General features: G+C 38.8%; 1 protein-coding gene across 8 annotated transcripts in view; it reads right to left on the bottom strand.

Moving 5' to 3' along the window:
• CTBP1 (C-terminal binding protein 1) overlaps positions 1-18,290 on the bottom strand; it is a 234,410-nt gene that overhangs the window by 12,311 nt on the left and 203,809 nt on the right. For all 8 annotated transcript variants that reach the window (XM_062494107.1, XM_062494106.1, XM_062494108.1 and 5 more), the window contains 4 exons: positions 14,321-14,465; positions 10,216-10,422; positions 4,238-4,452; positions 215-345 (listed from right to left, as the gene is read on the bottom strand). In XM_062494107.1, coding sequence (XP_062350091.1) covers positions 215-345; positions 4,238-4,452; positions 10,216-10,422; positions 14,321-14,465 — 698 coding nt within the window. The remainder of the gene's footprint in view (positions 1-214; positions 346-4,237; positions 4,453-10,215; positions 10,423-14,320; positions 14,466-18,290) is intronic.

Here is an 18,290-nt window from a genome sequence, read left to right on the forward strand (position 1 = left end):
GGAGGTCACATTCTTCACTTCTATCCACATACACAAGCTCCATCTACATTTGCATTAGTCCAGTGCTGCACAGATTCATGTTGCTTTGCTAAGGAGTATTTAGCTACCAAATGAGCAGAAAACTCAATTTACTTGTTGCTGTTGATTGTATCATGCACTAAGACTTAAAAATAAGAACGTGAACAAAATAAAAAGAAAAGAAAAGGAAAAGCACCTGAATGGTTCTGACTCATGTACATCTAAGGCTGCCCCTCGTATCCTTCCTTCCTTCAGGGCCTGTGCAAGTGCTTTTTCGTCTACTAACCCACCTCGAGCTGTGTTGACCAGGAAAGCCCCTTGTCTCATCTAGGGAAAGTTAAAAACAAGAATGATGAAATAAAAATAAATGAAATAAAATCGTTGTGGCATTATTTTTTACTCAAAAGAAGCATCCATTACATCAAAGGCTATTCAGCTGGTTTAAACTGTAACAGTTGTCTTCCCTTTTCATTGGAAAGTACCACCAAATGTGATGCTTCTAACATAAAATGCTATTTCACAGCACTTAATAACCTTTTGTTTCTTGTAAGTAGTGTCTTTTAATAGAAGCGTTGTTTCAGATATTGTGCAGTAACATGATCAAAAGATACAACTGTGCATATGAAAGTGACAGATCATTTTATGCCTTTTTATTTCACTGTGAAATTGCATGAGACAGAAACTACAGCACATTCTTAAACAAATTCATATTTTGTGGCTTTCAACTTCCACACAAATAAAAGCCTACATGAATTTTTCAGAAAAATCAATGCTTTTGGATTTTCAAACACTTTCCCCTTTAGCTGCCAAAACACAAGTAGATGTATGCATTATTTATTTTTGTTACTTCAGCTTCCTCCTCCCCTGTGAGACTTTTCAAATAAAGGTCTAAAGAATTCTTCTATTATTCAATTAAAAGGCATGAAAATGAATTTGGTTGAGAACGCTGTGTGCCCAGGAGAGAAGCTGTGCTGTGCATTGTGCAGATTAGCATTGTAGATGACGCTACAATCAGTGCGGGGAGAACTGCAAGAATTTACACCATAATATATCCACAACTTGAAAACAAAGTGGTGGTTTAAATAAGAGAAATGGTACTGAAATAAACATAAATTACAACATCCTGCTTCCAGCCACCCTGGTATTTCATCTTTGACAGATGTCTCCAACACCTCTGTGCATGAAAGAAAGCGCATGAAGAGCAGGAAGCATGGTGAGGATGAATAATGAAAATCTCATTTTGTACTGACTCCGTCTCTCGCCATAAAAATAAGCAAACCCCAACATTTTGACACCAACTCAACTTCATGAAACCTACGCATCAAACGAAACCTTAGGTAAAAGGATCCTTATGCTCAAATACTGAGCCAAAATGCCAAATTCATCGACAACAAGGACGTTTGAATCAGTCAGTTTTGCTTTTTGTTGTTTTTTGTTGTTTTTTTAATGAGCTCATAGGGAATATTAATATGCACAGTGTTTTATAAAGAAAAAACCCACCATATTTTACTAGCCAACTCTCTTGGTTTAACGTGGCCCTGCCTCTCTCCATTTGCAGACTCCTGGGCCTATAGGAGAACTATCCATTGGTCTATACAGCAAAACCAAACTCCATTTACAGGAGCAGAACTAAAGGATGCTTCTCTCAGCTTTATGTAATTAACCTGGGAATCAAAACAGCAAAGAAACTAGGGCAGGATCTTAAGCTGGTCTGGTAACAAGAAGAGATTCCTTATGGGAACAATCACTGCATCTCCAGTTCTTGGGTCAGTTGCAGGAACTCTACCAAAATCAGCACAGGTAGGCTCAGCCAAGAGCCACTCACAGCTGTGCAGACACACCATGAAGGCCCGTGGAAGCTCATCTCTTCCCATCTCTGTGCAAACTGGTAATTTGAGTTTAAGTATAGCTTGCTGTATTTACAGGCCCTCTAAAGGATGTGAAAATTTTACTTAAAGTCAACCCTGTTAAAATCTTCTGTCCAATCTGTCAAACAACCTTGCTTGAGATTTCATTTTAGGACTATTTACAAAACTCCAGAACTAGCACTAAGACATGTTCAAATCAAACAGAACATGTCTGAATAAATGCACTCTAGAGAGAATGAATTATGTGACTCATGATAAACTGCCAGGGTGGATGCAGCTGGAGATGATCCTTAACAATGGGTGGAAGCTTGAAAGAGCTTCACAGCTGGAACTGCTGACGTCTGTTAAATTCACCTACACGAAACCTGCAGAGCTGCTTTGTAAAAGCATTATGTTTAAACTGCAGTTTTTTCTCAAAAATCTGTATAACTAAAAATGACCTCAATCCCCTAAGAGCACCTGAATACCCCAAGTTCATTGAAGCACTACTCTGGGACTACAAGGATAAGCAGGATGGCTATACGGAATAACGATTAATTCACTAGAAAAGTTACTTAAGAGAAGACAGACACCAAATTTTCAAAGACATTTTATGTCATTTCAGACTCAACACAATTCAGGGTGAGACTTGACTGAAATGAGATTCACCATACTTCTCTGTACTTTTTTAAAAAACTGGTTACATGAGCATGCAATCTTGGACAAAATTGTATGTAATGCTCTCGAGAAATTCTAGGCCAATTCCAGCATCTGTCAGCCTAAATCAGAATATGCTCTACACAAACTAAGCAGTCAGAGGGGTTCCAATTTCATGGGTTTCACATCCACTTTGCTATCCAGACTGCTGCACCCAAACTCCTACCAAAAGCAAGAACTATCATCTAACACTTGAAATTAATCCTTGCTTTGATCATGGAGGATAACAAATAGGAATATAAATACTTACAAGATACTTTCCAGTGCAGAGTTCATTACAGGCATTTAATCTCAGATGGTATTACTCAGTTTTAACATGTTTTTCTTTGTTTGTTTCTCTGATTAATGCACTGTGCCTTCTTCAGAGCTCAACTCGTTTCTCTGCCTCCACTGAAAAACCTCCTGTGGTAAACTGGCCCCTGTTTCACAACTGCTGTATAATAAAGTGGCCAACGCCCAGTGGTCCCACAGAATTCAGTGTAATGCTTTTTGGGTCTAGATGTCTGCTTGAAAAGACATCTCAGCATGTAATAACCACTGAATGTACCCAGCCATACAGCAAAAGACAATATTCAAGGCAGGGCGACAGAGCTCTGATCTCTTAGGTTTCATTTTAAGATACTTAATTTTTTAGAGTTTTAAATCCCAAACGCTGATTTTATGTTGTGATGGATTTGCAGAACCCCTGAACTCTCAAATCAAGAAGTGAGTTGCATTGTCAGTTTTCTGCCATGATCCCACATGACTGTGGAATATGTTCAGTAAGTTCTTCAGCACTAAAGTTCAAGAGTAGTAGGAACAAACTACTTCTCAGAAAACGAGCAATGATTTTACTGCAAAAGAGTGCTACTGTCATTGTTACCAACATATAAACCAAATATATGTTCATTAGATAATATATACATATATATATATATATATGTATATAAGAACAGCCAAATCAACTATTCTATCTTAGGGTTTCTTTCCTGTACATTGCTTCCATTCTTATGTCTCAGTGTTTTACTTCTGGTTGTTACCTACACTAAAGCTGGAGTTAAATTTTTTCATTAAGTGTCTGGCTTCTATTATCAAATTTGTCAATAATGGAGCAGTTACTACACCCATATTTTAAAATTATTTTATTATTTTCATATTACCTACAACTTTAGGGAAAAGTTAGTACTAATTCCAAGAAACATTATTTTTCCCAATAATGCCATGCTGTAAATGAGCTTCATCCTTCAGGTGCTCTGCGAGCATGGGGACTGAGCACAGGGGGGAGCCATTTAGTCATAATCTTTAAATTGCATCGAAAGAACCCAAACTGAGGGACAACAGTGAAAGGCAGAACTGCTACCTGAAAATACACACGAAAAGGAAGAAGCTACTACAAGACACAGAAATAGTGCTTTTACATCAATGCCACTTCATTAAATCTGAGCGATATTAAGAAGAATCATAAATGCAATGTTACTGAGCCACAAAGACAGTAAAGCAACAGTATATAAGCAACCAGTTAGCTCCTAATCAATTATAGACCGGTTTGATCTTAGAGCAGCAAAAGAGAAAGATTTCTAACAATGAGAATCTGCCGATTTACAAAAATAAATACAATACAGAGTTGGCAACTGCTGGTCAGCACTGGTGGAGAGGGCACCCACAGAGATTATTACCTGCTTTATGGTGAAGTCATTAATAAGATGATGATTGTGTTCATTCAAGTTGCAGTGCAGGGTAACACAGTCACTGTGGAACAGCAGATCCTGCAAAGTGCTCACCCGCTGCAGTCCCAGAGCACGCTCCATGCCATCCGAGAGGTACGGGTCATAGAAAATGACACTGAAGCCAAAGGCTTTGGCACGTAGTGCTACTGCTTGCCCAACACGCCCTAGAACAAGATAAACACGCCATGAGAGCAGATGTGAAGCAGCTGCTGTAAGGTGGCCTCAGCCTTCCCAATGCCAATGCTTGCATGAAACTGCAACGCTTTGTACAGCAACTGCAAGGGCAGAAAACAGAGGCACCTCCCATCCCACTTGGAATTATCACTGGGATCAGAAATGGTACACCTGGACCGTTTCATACTGCCTTGAAACAAAGCAGGTTTGCACCTTTTGTCACCAGGTATGTGAAATGCCAGAAGATGTCACATAATCTGCAATAATCTGTGTAACGCAAGGCTTGCCTGTTGGGCCTGTTTATGGCAAAACACCACATCCTGCCAAGGGCTTATCCTTACCCGTGTCAAACCAGCTGGCTTGCATAAAAAGCTATAAAATTAATCCTCAAAAATGGATGCAATGACAGGTAATTTGTTTCATCTTAAGTGCAACCATTCTCAATACATGGAATCTCCTTTCTGGTATTTTCTTTCATTTTGAATAACATCCTTCCAGCATTAAAATGCCTACAAGAATCCTGTCACCTAAGGCTTTAAAGTAAGCTTTATTCAGCTACCTGATCTATTAATAAACACAGTACATATGGCACCTAATTAAGAAGAGAACAGTCCCACTTGGAATTCACACTGAACTTTTCTTTTTTTGTTCCACTTTCCTTACTTTAATATTTCAGAGCTGTGCCCAAAAGTGCTGTAGGGGCATGACTCCATACCACATGGATCAGGAGGCGTGTACTTCCCTTTGACACACTACCAGTAAAACACAGAGGAAAAAACCCCTGAGAACATCTAATGAGCTACAAGCGTTTTGAAGAGTGAGAACTAACACACTTTTCAAGTTAGAAGTTTACAGATCAGATATTCACATTAGAGTACTACAAATGTTGGATAAAGATGTCTCAAAAGCATCGCTTCACACACCGTAATAACAATGCCTAATTTAAAAAAAATAAAAAAAGCCAACAAGTTTTCCTTTGTAATGTCGAAGTTTGTTCAAAAAAGCATCAAATCAACCCAGGGAAATCCCATTTCTTTCCAATTGCGCTTGAAGGGATTTCCCTCTGCTTTTCAGTTTCTTTTTGAATAAAATTCAGAAGCCGCAGGAAGAAAGGCTTTTGCTGATCACTTAATGTGAACACAGCAATTCTGCAGTGCTTAGTGACAGATGTGCTTGGAATATTAAACAGTATATCAATCTGACAGGGGCTGTCTGCTTTTCTTTGGGGACACCAGGTTAGAATACTCCTCAAAAATCTTCATTTCAACACTTGCATGCATGTTATTTGCTTTCCAAGCTGTTTTTATAAATTTGAATTAGAAAATTTTCAACACAAACACTGTATTGTTTCCAAATTTTGGCATGTTCACAGCTCAAGGAATCAGTCACACAACTGTAAACACTTTTTTTTTTTTTAACAAAGCATATAACTGTTACTCCAGCTCCATTCATTTTCACATGCAACACTCTGTCATCTGTTCTTTTTTTTTACACTCTGTACAACACTAATACCTGAGGGGATCCACAACAGCAAAATCTCTTACAGCAGTCTCTCCAGTTAAAGCTACACTCTTCATTCACCCCACCCAGGCTAATAAACCAACACCTTCCTCAATGGACACGAAAGTTTCCTTCAGAAACACCTGGAAACCACATCTCTATTTCTAACCAGAATTATCCTATTACAAATATTTTATGGGATAAAACTCTTCTACAACTGACAATTCGTATTTAGTCTTAGTCATTAACCCAGTACACAGCTGGACACAAGGACTGTACCAATTTCTTTTTAAATTACCATCTAACATAAAGAGCAACCACAAAATTCTGACCTTTTTTTCCTTTCCTGAAAAGCTTCTATTATGTAAGACTCTCCAGCACGAGGGGTGGTTCTAAAGCTACCTCAACACACTGAAGAAAATACTGCACACAAAGTCTCCCACCTTTGGACAACTCTATGTTAAGAGCGTGTCAAATTGTTATATGAATATTCATGGCTGCTCCCAGGACAAAAATCTTAAGCTCAAAACCTTAGACTAATTTCTCTGTCAGTACTATGAGAAGAATGCAGAAAATCAGCATTGCATACAATTACAAAAAGCAGACAGCAACACAACCATATTTTCAAAGAAATCTAAGTTCCAGCAAGGTCCATTCATCTGTTCAGAAGAGAGACCCAAGTGTCCTGCTAGAGCCTCATCCATTCACTCCCCTGCACGTCTCCCAACTCCCCCCAACCCAAGTGTCCCAATTTCTAGTTGTGTCTGACCTTGACCCTGCCAGTGACCCGACTGGAGTGTGACAGTACAGCAGCTGCAGGTCAAGGACCCTGCTCAGACCTTGGGCAATGCACACTCATCCTATGCTGGTATTACAAAGTTTTATAAAATGACCATGATATCATGGAAATTATGATTATGAACACCCCGAAGACTTCCATGCAAGAAAAAGTGCTTTCACTTAGCAGCTCTTCCCTGCCTGTGAAATAGCAGTGGAGAATATAGCTAATTTTTCCTCCTTCTTGGAGAACTCTGAAATGTGGAGAGTGCTGTTTTGTTACATTTTCTGCTGAGCACATTAAGAGAGCCAGTACGACTGCTAAGAGTAGATCATTTATTGCAGTAATACCACCCAACTCTTAAGCCTCATTGTCTTGTAACACAGCTTAGTAATTTGGCCAAACATCTAAGTAGGGCAGTGGGACTGTTGAGAGAACAGAGCAGGTGAGTAAAGACAAACTGAGTGATGACATTCACTGTGATGTGGAGACAAACTTACTTAGAAGAATTTCACCTTTCTTGGGTGAGGAAATGCACTAGTCATTAGTCATCAGCATTTCTCACTGAGAAGGAAGGGAAAGGGAGTGTGATTTCACTGCTGTAAAATTATCATTAGAGCAGAACCAAGGCCAGATGTCTATTCATCCAAGTGCTGCTGCTCATAAATATTCCTCCTTAAAAAAACCCACAACCCCCTACATTTCTAAATATAAGGTGAAAAGGTAGTTTTTCTGTTTTTTTAAAAAATGTGGGGGGTTTATTATCCACACTGGTGAATATTATATTATGGGCTTATTATCCATCACTTAAAATATAGGACACTGGATAGTAATAAAGATTAAAATTGATAAAGAGAGCTGTTAAATGATGCAATATTATTATTTATGCAAGGCTCAAAGAATCAGATACTTCACAAAGACAGAAAGAGGCACGGGCTGTGCCCTAAGGAGCTCAGGGGCTAACCAAACAACACAACAATGAGGGATGGGATCCAACAAGCACATGAAGGAGGCATTATGCTGTTGGGTCTCTGCTTATCTTCAAGCTCAATACAAGCAGAGGATGAGAGATGGGGTTAACTTTAAAGGAGGAACACAGAGTAATAGGATTAAGCAGGACAGACCAAATGTCAAAGCAGGAATATGCATGAGAGGAGGGAAAGAGAGTGGGTGATGGAAAGAAGGCAAGTGAGTCACGAAACTTGGCTAGATCAGTGGATAAGGAAGCGAGTAGCTGAAACTTTGGAGACACAGTCATTCCCTAGCACAGAGATAGGCAAGAGCTAGGGTGTTTCTCTTTGGCAAAGAGAAAAACCCAGGAGCAGATGTTAAGAAGGTCTGCAGTTAGCTGTTGCAGCAGCAGTGATAAATTTCAGCAACCCACTGCTGAAGAGACCACAAGTTTTAAGACAAAAATAGAGAAACATAGTTGTGGTTGACAGGAGATGATCTCAGACACACGTTAATGACAAAGGACAGAAACTGAGACAGGGCTACACAGAAACAGAGGAAAGGGCCTGGCAACAGATGATGAGAACTGTTTATTTTGTGTGTAATGCATTCACTTCATAGCATCTGAGTGGATAATCACTTCTGACACTGACACATCTAAATAACAAACTGAGGCAAAACTCCAGATGTGGGGAGAGGCTACTAGTGAAGAAACACAGCCTAAGAACAACACTCTTTGGCAGTAAATACATGGTTGAGTCTGAAACTCAAGATAGGCAACTTCTTGCAGTGATCTGTACTAGAAAAGGGTGCACATAACAGCCTAAGTGCCCGAAGTGCCCACACAGAAATTTTGGTAAATCTTCTAGTCTACATTTTTACTCTTCATTAACACATAAATTCATAGGACTTTGTTAGAACAGGTCAGAATCAAAGTATTCTTCCTATTCACATGCATGCAAAAGAAGGAAGAGTGGAAGTTTTCAAAAGTGACTTTACAATTTAGTATTCTTTGAAATTGTGGATATTGTATGGTAGAAAATACACAGAAATAACAAGAGGCTAGAGATAATGACTGGTCAATAACTGCAACAGATGTGTGCCCTTAAAAATCAGATTTTACTAGCCTTTTTAGTGTAACATACACACAAAAGGCTTTTTAAAACTAAAATCAAAACCTATCATTTTGTACAGCTTTGTACACATACTGGCAATCTGATTACCCATTTGTTCCTCTTACTTTTCAGTCATTGAGAACAAAACCAGTGAAACTCACTTAAGAAAGCCAAAGATTAAAGACCTTTTCTTTCTAATCTCAAATCTGAATTTGTTCAATAAAAACACCACAGCGAATGACAACAGATATCTCCAGCAAATGTGCCCACTGTGAGCCAAACCTTAAGTTTCAAAAACCAGGTATGCATTTTCATTTTGGAAACACTGCAGGCAACTGTCTATTATTTATGTACAGATGCTGTGACTGTGAGCACAATAATCATTGTGTGTGTAAATGAAATGCATAATTACATTAGTATACATCTGAGAAAGCAGCTTCATGACTAACTTCTTGAAAGTTGTATTTTAAAGGCAATTCTTTGATTGTGAAGCTGGTTCTGGTGTACTGCATGCTCATTTAAATGAGTACTATGTAAGACCAGGCTATTTTTAGCTTCCAAAAGTAATAGAGTTCGTGGCTTGAGTTATTTGACAGCAATGTGTAACTGGAGCAGTCATTTAAATATGATGCTTTGTTGTCAAAATCATATTATTAATTCCTGCGGATGAATAGCACAGCAATTACATCCAGTCTATCAGATCTGTGTAAGACAAGCACATGACTGAATAATTTTTATATAGAAACTGACTTGCTTGTCTTTCTTATCTAGTTCTGTAATAGACAGTAATTAATTCATCTCAAGCAAGCCAGTCCATCTGCTGGATGCTGAAAAACATTTAGGGTTACTCAGAGAGGTAAGTAGGCGATTTTATTAGGTCTGGAAACATTTCAAACTTTCTTGCATATATTCTTCCTCTCATAGGAGCTGAAATACAATTTCAGATCCAGCTCAATCAAACGCACACAGTAACTGCTCTGCAGGATGTTACTGAAGCAAAGACTTCCTAGCTATGTAAAAAACTGTAAAAGGAAGAAAGTCCAAACAAAACCAGATATGAAAATGGGTAAGGGATAAAACATACACATGTAACTGGGCTGATGTAGCAGGATCCTTGTTCTGGAAAAGGGAAGTGATGATGTCTCCTCTTACAAGCAGTGTGCCTGACAGCAGGCAGTAAGGCAACAGAAAGACATACAGAACCTCAAAAGAATTGAGAGAATATCAGCAATAAAGTTTTCTGAGGAAAACGGTTATGTCTAAAGGGAAAACATTTGAGCTACATAATCATCAGGAATGAATGGCTGACATGGAGTCAACAAATGTTCCATTTTTATAGCTCAAACCTTCACTTTTATTTTAAGCAACAGACAGCAGAGAACATGAAAGCATGCACGAACACAACGTACCTAATCCAATAATGCCCAAGGTCTCCCCTCTGATCCGGGCAGCTCCAGAGGCCACTTCCCGGATCTGTTCAACGCTCTGTACCCTTGTGCCTTCCCGCAGGGCCTGGTGCAGCCAGGTGGTTCTCCTGTACAGGTTCAGGATGTGGCACATGGTGGAATCTGCTGTTTCTTCTACGGAGGCGGCTGGCACGTTACACACGGCGATCCCTGCAAGCAGCGGGGGAGAGGATGCCAGTTGCCAAACGATGCTTGCTTTTTCCCATTTAACAGCAATACAGGAACACAGTGTGTAAAACTACAGGTATTTCAACGTGTCTTGCACAAGTAAGTTTCTCACCGTAATGGCAGGCAGAATGCCTGACATAATAGTTGACAACTATATGCCAACTTAGCTCTCTGATTTTTTTATTACTAATTATTGTGCTTTTATTTATTGCAAACTAAGGCAGATAGTAAACAGGCCACTGAAATCACAGAAGGAAAGCACTGAAGACGTCTGATAGGTTAGAACATGAGTCTTGGTAAGCATTTTACATTTCCACTGAGCTTGGTGTTTTGACTAGCCAAGAGAAATGTGCCTTGCTCACAACAGTGTGGTCAATGATCACAGTTTAGGTTTAATTGTGTGAGTTAGCTTTCCACTACTGGGCAAATACCCTCCCAAAACTATCTATGCAAGTTACAAAAAGGATAAAATAATTTAGAGTGACAGCAGCTCTTCACAGGATGACTGCTAGTAATTCCACACCATATATAGGTAATCATGATACAGGGAAGGACAATCTGTTAGACGTTGCACAGGGGTTTTTAGAATTACAACAAACATCCCAGGCCTTTCCAACCCCCTTATTAAAGGGAACCCATCTTATCGTCAAAAGGAAAATGCATCTGCTTCTGCATGGCATGCAAAGGTAATGCCATGTAAGTCCATGTTCCTAACAGCTGAAAAGTTAACAGTTGAAACCAGCATAACATCAAGCAGCTTGAAGTGTTACAGACTTTCCACAGAAAACTGTAGAAGGTGGATTATTGAGTCAAGACTCAAAATAAGCCTGTTTTACTTCAAAAAACAGATGAAGCAACAAGTGACTGTAACTGCATTAAAGTTACCCCATTCTGCTTTTTACCTTCCAGTACTCAATACACAGCAGTTAAGCAAAATAAAAAGCCAAAAAACTTTGTGTCCTTTTCAACTTGTCTCTCTCCAATCTTCTCATGTACTGCATGTTCTCTCTCTAATCACCAGTTCCCACAAATGTTTGTGTCTCAGATCTGCTGACTGAGACAACAGTACAGTATAATATCATGGTGGAGAAGAAAAAAAAAAAAGTTTTGTATCCTAAAAACAGCCGAAAAATGTTTTCACTGTGTGGGTTTTTACATAACTAAATATACAGCAAGTCCTCAGCTAATGCCAGAGTATCTTAGGAAGCAAAGAAAAAGAATAAATATTCTCTTCAAAAACAGCATCAACAGTAATATGACAAATAGTAAGCTCATACTATATTTATCTATGTTTTACATTCAAATGCCTTTACTCTGCTGCCCAGTACTTTTTTACAGCTTTGTCTACATCAATAAAAACCAGCACAAGGAACCTACAGAACTATTTTTCTTTCCTCTGCTGTAAAGATAAGCCTGTCTGCTGAGTCACTGCCCTCAAAGACTTACAAGAAGATATACCAGCATCATTTGCTGGAATATTAATCTTGGTATCCTGCTAGCATCAATGGTAGCAGGAAATTCACCATTTTTAAAACTGGGGAAAAAAGCTCGACTGGGAGGGAGAGGTGAAAGACTGAAAAATAACATCCCTCTTATTACCTCACATTAAACACCTGCATTTGTTTATACAAAAAAGTCTTTTTCATAGAGCTACAATGTGGGTTGTAGATGGCAACGTAAATTTAATAAATGTGTCTCCTAATAGCTGCCATCAACAAAATTATGCTTTAAAAGGAGCTTAAAGAATTACATTATGTATTTGGGAAGAGGAATAATATACCTCCTTCCCTAATAGGTTTCCTTAGGAAACTGAGGGAACGAAAGTCAGATAATTTCTCTCCTGAATGGCAGGAATTTATTTTTCCCTATTCTTCTTCAACTTTAAAAGCAGCTCATTTTTGAAAGGCAGAGACATAGTGAACCACAAAAAGCAGCAAGAGAGAGGCAAGGAAATGAAGAGACATTTCACATGGGAAAAGACAGCACACATTTATCTTACATCCACTGATCAATGTTCCCTTCCCTTTTCCCACTGCTTTCAGTAATTTTGTGCATAGGCTCAATGCTGAAAAATGCAGGAGTCAACAGGCAATACCTGGGCTCCCACTTCACTTGCATCCAGCTACACCCACAACTTCTATGAATTTCCTAATCAACTACTAATAAAGTGGAGAGTAAGCATGTTTTATCCAATAAACACTTTTATAAACTCCAGTATTTTAATGCTTTGTAAGATTAAAAGTGCTAATATAAAATAATGCTCAATAGGAAAAGCTGATAACAACCCCATGCGCCAGCTCTATGAAAAATAACTCGAGAAGTTCCTACAGAAGTTCAGGAATGAATTGGTCTAAATCTGGTCTAAATCTACATTTCCAAAGCAAATCAAAGCCTTTTATAAAGAGCAGATCACTCTCACATTACCTCAAGATTTGTATTACTTACATTAGCTCAACATACGGAAGGCTGTTTGTCTCAGTAGTATTTCATTCCAGCCATTCCACCCAAACTTAATATTAAAATCAGAGATTTTACTGTAATTTTTCCACCACTTACTGGCTTTTGACAATGCATAATAATACTTTTTTCAAATTAAGGGATACACAAACAGGCTGGACCCTAGCTTTATAACTCAGTCTAATCACAAGACACGAACTGAATGATGATGAATGGGGCCATTTAGCATTTCATATGAACAAAAATTTCCCAAATCTGCTGTGTACTCTACCTTGAAGAATTATGTGGCTGCATTTAGGTTATAAACTTGGGTTACAATCCAGCACAGAGACCTGCAGAAGAGACAGCCAGCAAACCTTCAAAGATATTCCTCTTATCAGGGATTCTCCCCACAAACTGGGCTCCTGAGTGGTCTGAGCCTTTGAGCTTCACCTGCATTTTAGCTTTTCATCTAGGACTTTACCCCAGGCCAATCTCTCCACACACACAGGTTTTCTGAGGCTCACAACACGTGTCTGACTGTGGTACCAGTTAAAGCAGGCAAAACACAGCCTTGCACACTTTCAGCCCTGACCTGCTCTTTACAGAACTCAGCAAGGAGTGGTCAAGGCTCTGCCACCATTACAACAGGTGAGTATTTTTTATTACCACCTGATAAACTGACCACACTACAGCTCCTCACTACATCAGTGGCACTATTGCTAGGACTAAGCACTGCCACACTGAAACAAATGTTTCTGAGAAATTTCTAGAGCATAATGGGAAACATACTTTGCCTCCTCAACCTGGGAAAAGAAATAAAATCTTTACTCCAAGTGGCAGGTTGACCTTTAGATTACAGCTACGACATAGTTTAACCTAAAGTAAGAAAAGTACAGATCAGATTGTTGCTTTTTTTACAGTCAAACATCAAGCACCATCTCTTCATAATTCCAGTAGCTGAATTTATTCTGAAAAAGCAACAGCTGATTCTCCTATAAAAATCAGTATTTCTATTTTATGGAGTGGTTTAGCACTAAGTCTCATGCATCATAAATAAGTCTCAGACAGTTGATAATAATCTCATTTTTTATTCAAACAGAAGTAGTATGCCACAGTGATGGAATTATATTTTGTAATTGGATTACAGCAGTAGTAGTTAAACTATACCATTGGGGTAAAAGAGATGAAACATTATGGCCTTAGTCCTTGAGTTTATGTTGAGCAGGCATATTGTCATCCTGCCACCAAGCTGTTAATATTACCACTTAATTAACTAATGCTAGTATCTCCACAATGAGTTTTATAATCTGATGGGGAAATTATACAGCTTACATATGATGCCAGTATAAAATACACAGAAAACATTAATACAAAGACATCGATGCTATCAGATTTCTGGAGGCAGGTATAAGATGCAAAATAAAGTCTGTAATAGCCATACCTAAATCTCCAGCAGATTTGATGTCAATATTATCAAAACCGCTGCCAATTCGGACAATTATTCGAAGTGCTTTAAATTTCTCCAGGTCTTCTCGAGTTAAAGTTATAGTGTGATACATCAGTGCACCCACTGCTTCATTTAGTACCTATAAATAAAGGGAAAAAAAAAACTTATTTTATTTTTGTCTTTCACAGATTTTCAGCTTAACCTCATACACATATTTTCAAGTATAAATGACAGTAAAAGCATGAAATACAGATTCAGGAGTTTTTTTTTTAAGGGTTAGTTCTCCCAAATATCTCCCAGCCTCTTGGAAAGTCTTTCATCTGAAATCTCCATTCCATCATGATGGGATTAGCTTCAAGAGAACTAAGTGATCTGTACTTGTGTTCTTAATAAGAGGGAAAACTGTCCTCACTGCCCAGCAAATGCTCTGCAATACTGACCACAAGTACAAGTGCCACTGGACTGCATTTGCACACACAGAAGTAGCACAACCTGGAAACAAGCACTCCCCACAAAAGGGAGTATTTCATGCTTTGGCAGCTGCCATTCAGCTTTGAATGGAGTTACAGAGCAGTATCTCTCCACAAACACTGGGTACAGGCACTCACTGCCCTATTAAACCACCTGATACCTGAACAGAAAACATTCAGTGACCCCAAACCCCTCTGACAACAGACACTGGAATCGCTCAATTCACATACAGGAACAAAAGTGTTTGCCCCTCAGTTTACACTGCAAAGAAGCTCTCACTGATGGAAAATTGGATGTCACATAAATTGGTATTAACTGAGATGCCAAACTTGACATTATCCACGAAAATCCAAAGCCTCTGAGAAATAAAAAAATCGCACGAAAGCAAAATTGCTGCAGAAAAAAACCAAACTTGTGAGAGCATCAAAAAGGCAAAATTAAAAGATAGTCAGAAGCCCCTGACAAGTTAAATGATGTTAGAGTGCATCCAACCTACTTAAGAGTACTTAAGATGAAGGGGTGTGGAGTAGGGAGAGGGAGAAGGGAGCCAGACATGCCCAGAGTTTTGAATTCTGCTACCCAACAGTGACACTGCACCCCACACAGCTGATATAAATTTATTTTTCAAATAGCAGAGAGCATTTTTCCTCTTTATCTGCAAATTGCACAATTTTACTTCTTCAAAACACTTCCCGGTGCTTGTGCCTTCAGTGCACTAGCTAATATCCTAATGGTTCTACAAGACACAAAATCACAAATCATTTCAGTAGCTAAGCCAGCTGTAATGACTTCAAGAGATTCCTATGACACACTTCACATAAAAGTTCTGCAGAGGCTCTAAATTTCTTATTCAACAGACTTCTGGGTCTGGTACATGTACAGATTCTGTCAGCTGAATAATTTCTGCTCACGTGAGCATTTCCTGGTGTACTGCAAGGTCAGTAAAAATAATCAACATACATAATTTTTAAAAACTATTGCAGCAAAGCAGAGTCTCGCACACAGAGGATTATAATTGCTGTAATCCAGTATCTGCAGTAGTGTTTAAAAATACATAAAGAAAAAATTTTAAAGAAAATAAAATCAAACTCCATAAAAATGAAAAAGCACTTATTACTGAATACTGCACAAAATTATTTATGCCATTTCGACATGTGTTTCTGGACTGAGAACTTCAGTTCTAATGCAGATAAAGACCAGATTTCTTTGAGCAGAATTTGCATTTACGAGTAAGGACTGCAAAAAAAATTAGAAATTACACATCCTTCAAGAATGCTGCTACAACATAATTCAAAGACCAGCTGTAGGCTCTGATCTTATAAAATTATTACACACACACAAAACTCCTTTATTTTAATGGTACAAACAATTCCTTTGGAGATTACATCCAGCAGCCCCCAGTCAGAAAGACTGCACTCAGCAGAATGTGTTACCTTGAGTTGTAACACAGGGTTAGTAAAAGCTCAACACAGTTTATTGGGTTTGCTTCTCTGGTGACATTACAGCTGGCATGGACCAAGCCTGATGTACCCTACACAAGAAACAGTCCCTCTTAGGATCAGAGAGCCCATCTAAAATGCCCTTAGGTTATTTCTGCTCTCACTAGAGGCCGAAAAAAAATTGTTCAAGGATCTCCCAACCTCAGTGATGTGGAAATTTCTTCAAATTCAGCTGCAACACTTGTTGCTTCAAGCCTCAAGGTCAAGTCATGATACCCTGGTTGTCTCCAATAAGCCATGTCCCCTATTCTGTGCTGTATCATTTATTTTACCCTGCCCCTCCCAAGGTTGCTCTGGATGCCTGCACAGTAGGAGAAAACATCATCTGTGCTGCTGTCAGATGAGCAAAAATTGAAGCTTAGAAGTTCCAAGGACCCTCCTTTAAGGCTCTGTGACAGCCAGAGCCTCCTATCCCAGAATGGAAAAGGCCAGTGGTGGGTGAATTTTGAGGGTGCAGAGCTGCCACTGCTTTAAGGACTGCATCCAGTAGGGGTGAAAGCACAGCTGAACTGGCTCAGACATTTGTGTTTTAATATCACTGTGATTCACTTTGGGAAGCAGATTTTCATTTCATAATCATGCATATTTTATTAAATCAGCCAGTCAAGACTGGCATTTGGACTCTAAGAGCACTGGTGTGGACCCATTACAACACATATTTTGGGCCCATCTAGGTTATGGCTTGGCACTAAGAAGAGACAGAGAAGTACTGGAAAGCTGTGAATGTGTTCAATAAAAGGAAAAATATTTCCTAGCTATAGCTTAATGCTGACACTAGCCATTTCCACAGGCAGTTATTTACCCATCACATGGGATATGGAACAAGCAAATGCAAGTGACAAATCTTTTAGAATTTCTTTTTCAGTGATTGAGGCTCTCCTACGATTATGGGCTAGTTAGCAAGGAAATCCATTGCTAAAAATGTAATACCCTGCAAATGTGTTTTATCACATTAATTTGATAATTTAATTATGTTACTGCTTTTTTTTTTGCTACTGGACATGTGACCAAAACATGCCAAAAAAGCAGAAAATAACAGCAGAAAATCTGAAGTTAGAAACATTCAGCGTTGGTGAATGTTAATAATGCCGCAGATTAAAAAAAACAGTGAAAATTTCTGTATTTTGGAATTATTAGCATAAATCATATTTCTCAGTCATTACGTATGTTAAATACACACAAGGAAGTCTGACAAGTTTTTCAATGAGTTAAATCAAAACTTGACCTAAATCTGAATATAACACATGAAACTGACATCCAGCATAAATATCAACAATTCCAGAAACTGAAGCCATCTTTAGAAAGAAACAACTGTGCACACAGCTAATTCACTGTTGATTTAACAGAAGAAATGCATTGAGAAAATCAGGGAGAATGTGATTTTTCTCCACCGTTTTCCATAATGAACTAGATGGGATTTTTAACAAATTCAAGAACAGCTTTTTTACAAGGAAATCAAACCTGTGAGCGAGATAGAAGGCAAGGCAGAAAATCCAGACTTGCCTGAGTAAGTGGCAGTCAGACCATGCTCTTGGATGATTTCTTTCGAGGAAAGTCAATGGAAAAACCTGTCAGAAACTGAGCAGGGTCAGCTGTGTTCCTCCAACAGCCATTCCTGCTTTCATCACACTGCAACCACCCCTGCTCTCTGGGAAGAAGGATCCGAGACAAAAGCTGAAACATGGGACATGAGTTGGCTTCCTTCTGTTACCAAATGATTATGTAGCTCACCTGCCTGATTTCTATGCCTTCAGACTTCCTTCCAGGTGAAACCAGAGCTCACTGTTGAAAGTCTTTTTCATTCCCTATTCCATGAGCTGACAGCTTTTCCCATCACAACAGCTTGGACAGATCTTTCTGCTGTTCTTCAACCTCAAAATGACTACTCTGCTTTCACAACATGCCAGGTCACCAAGGCTCTTAGGGAACACATGACACAGTAGTAGGGGACATTTCTGTGTCCAAGAATTTAACAGATCCTGAGTACTGATTAC

Source organism: Cinclus cinclus, chromosome 5 (assembly GCF_963662255.1).
Source record: "Cinclus cinclus chromosome 5, bCinCin1.1, whole genome shotgun sequence".
NCBI lineage: Eukaryota > Metazoa > Chordata > Aves > Passeriformes > Cinclidae > Cinclus > Cinclus cinclus.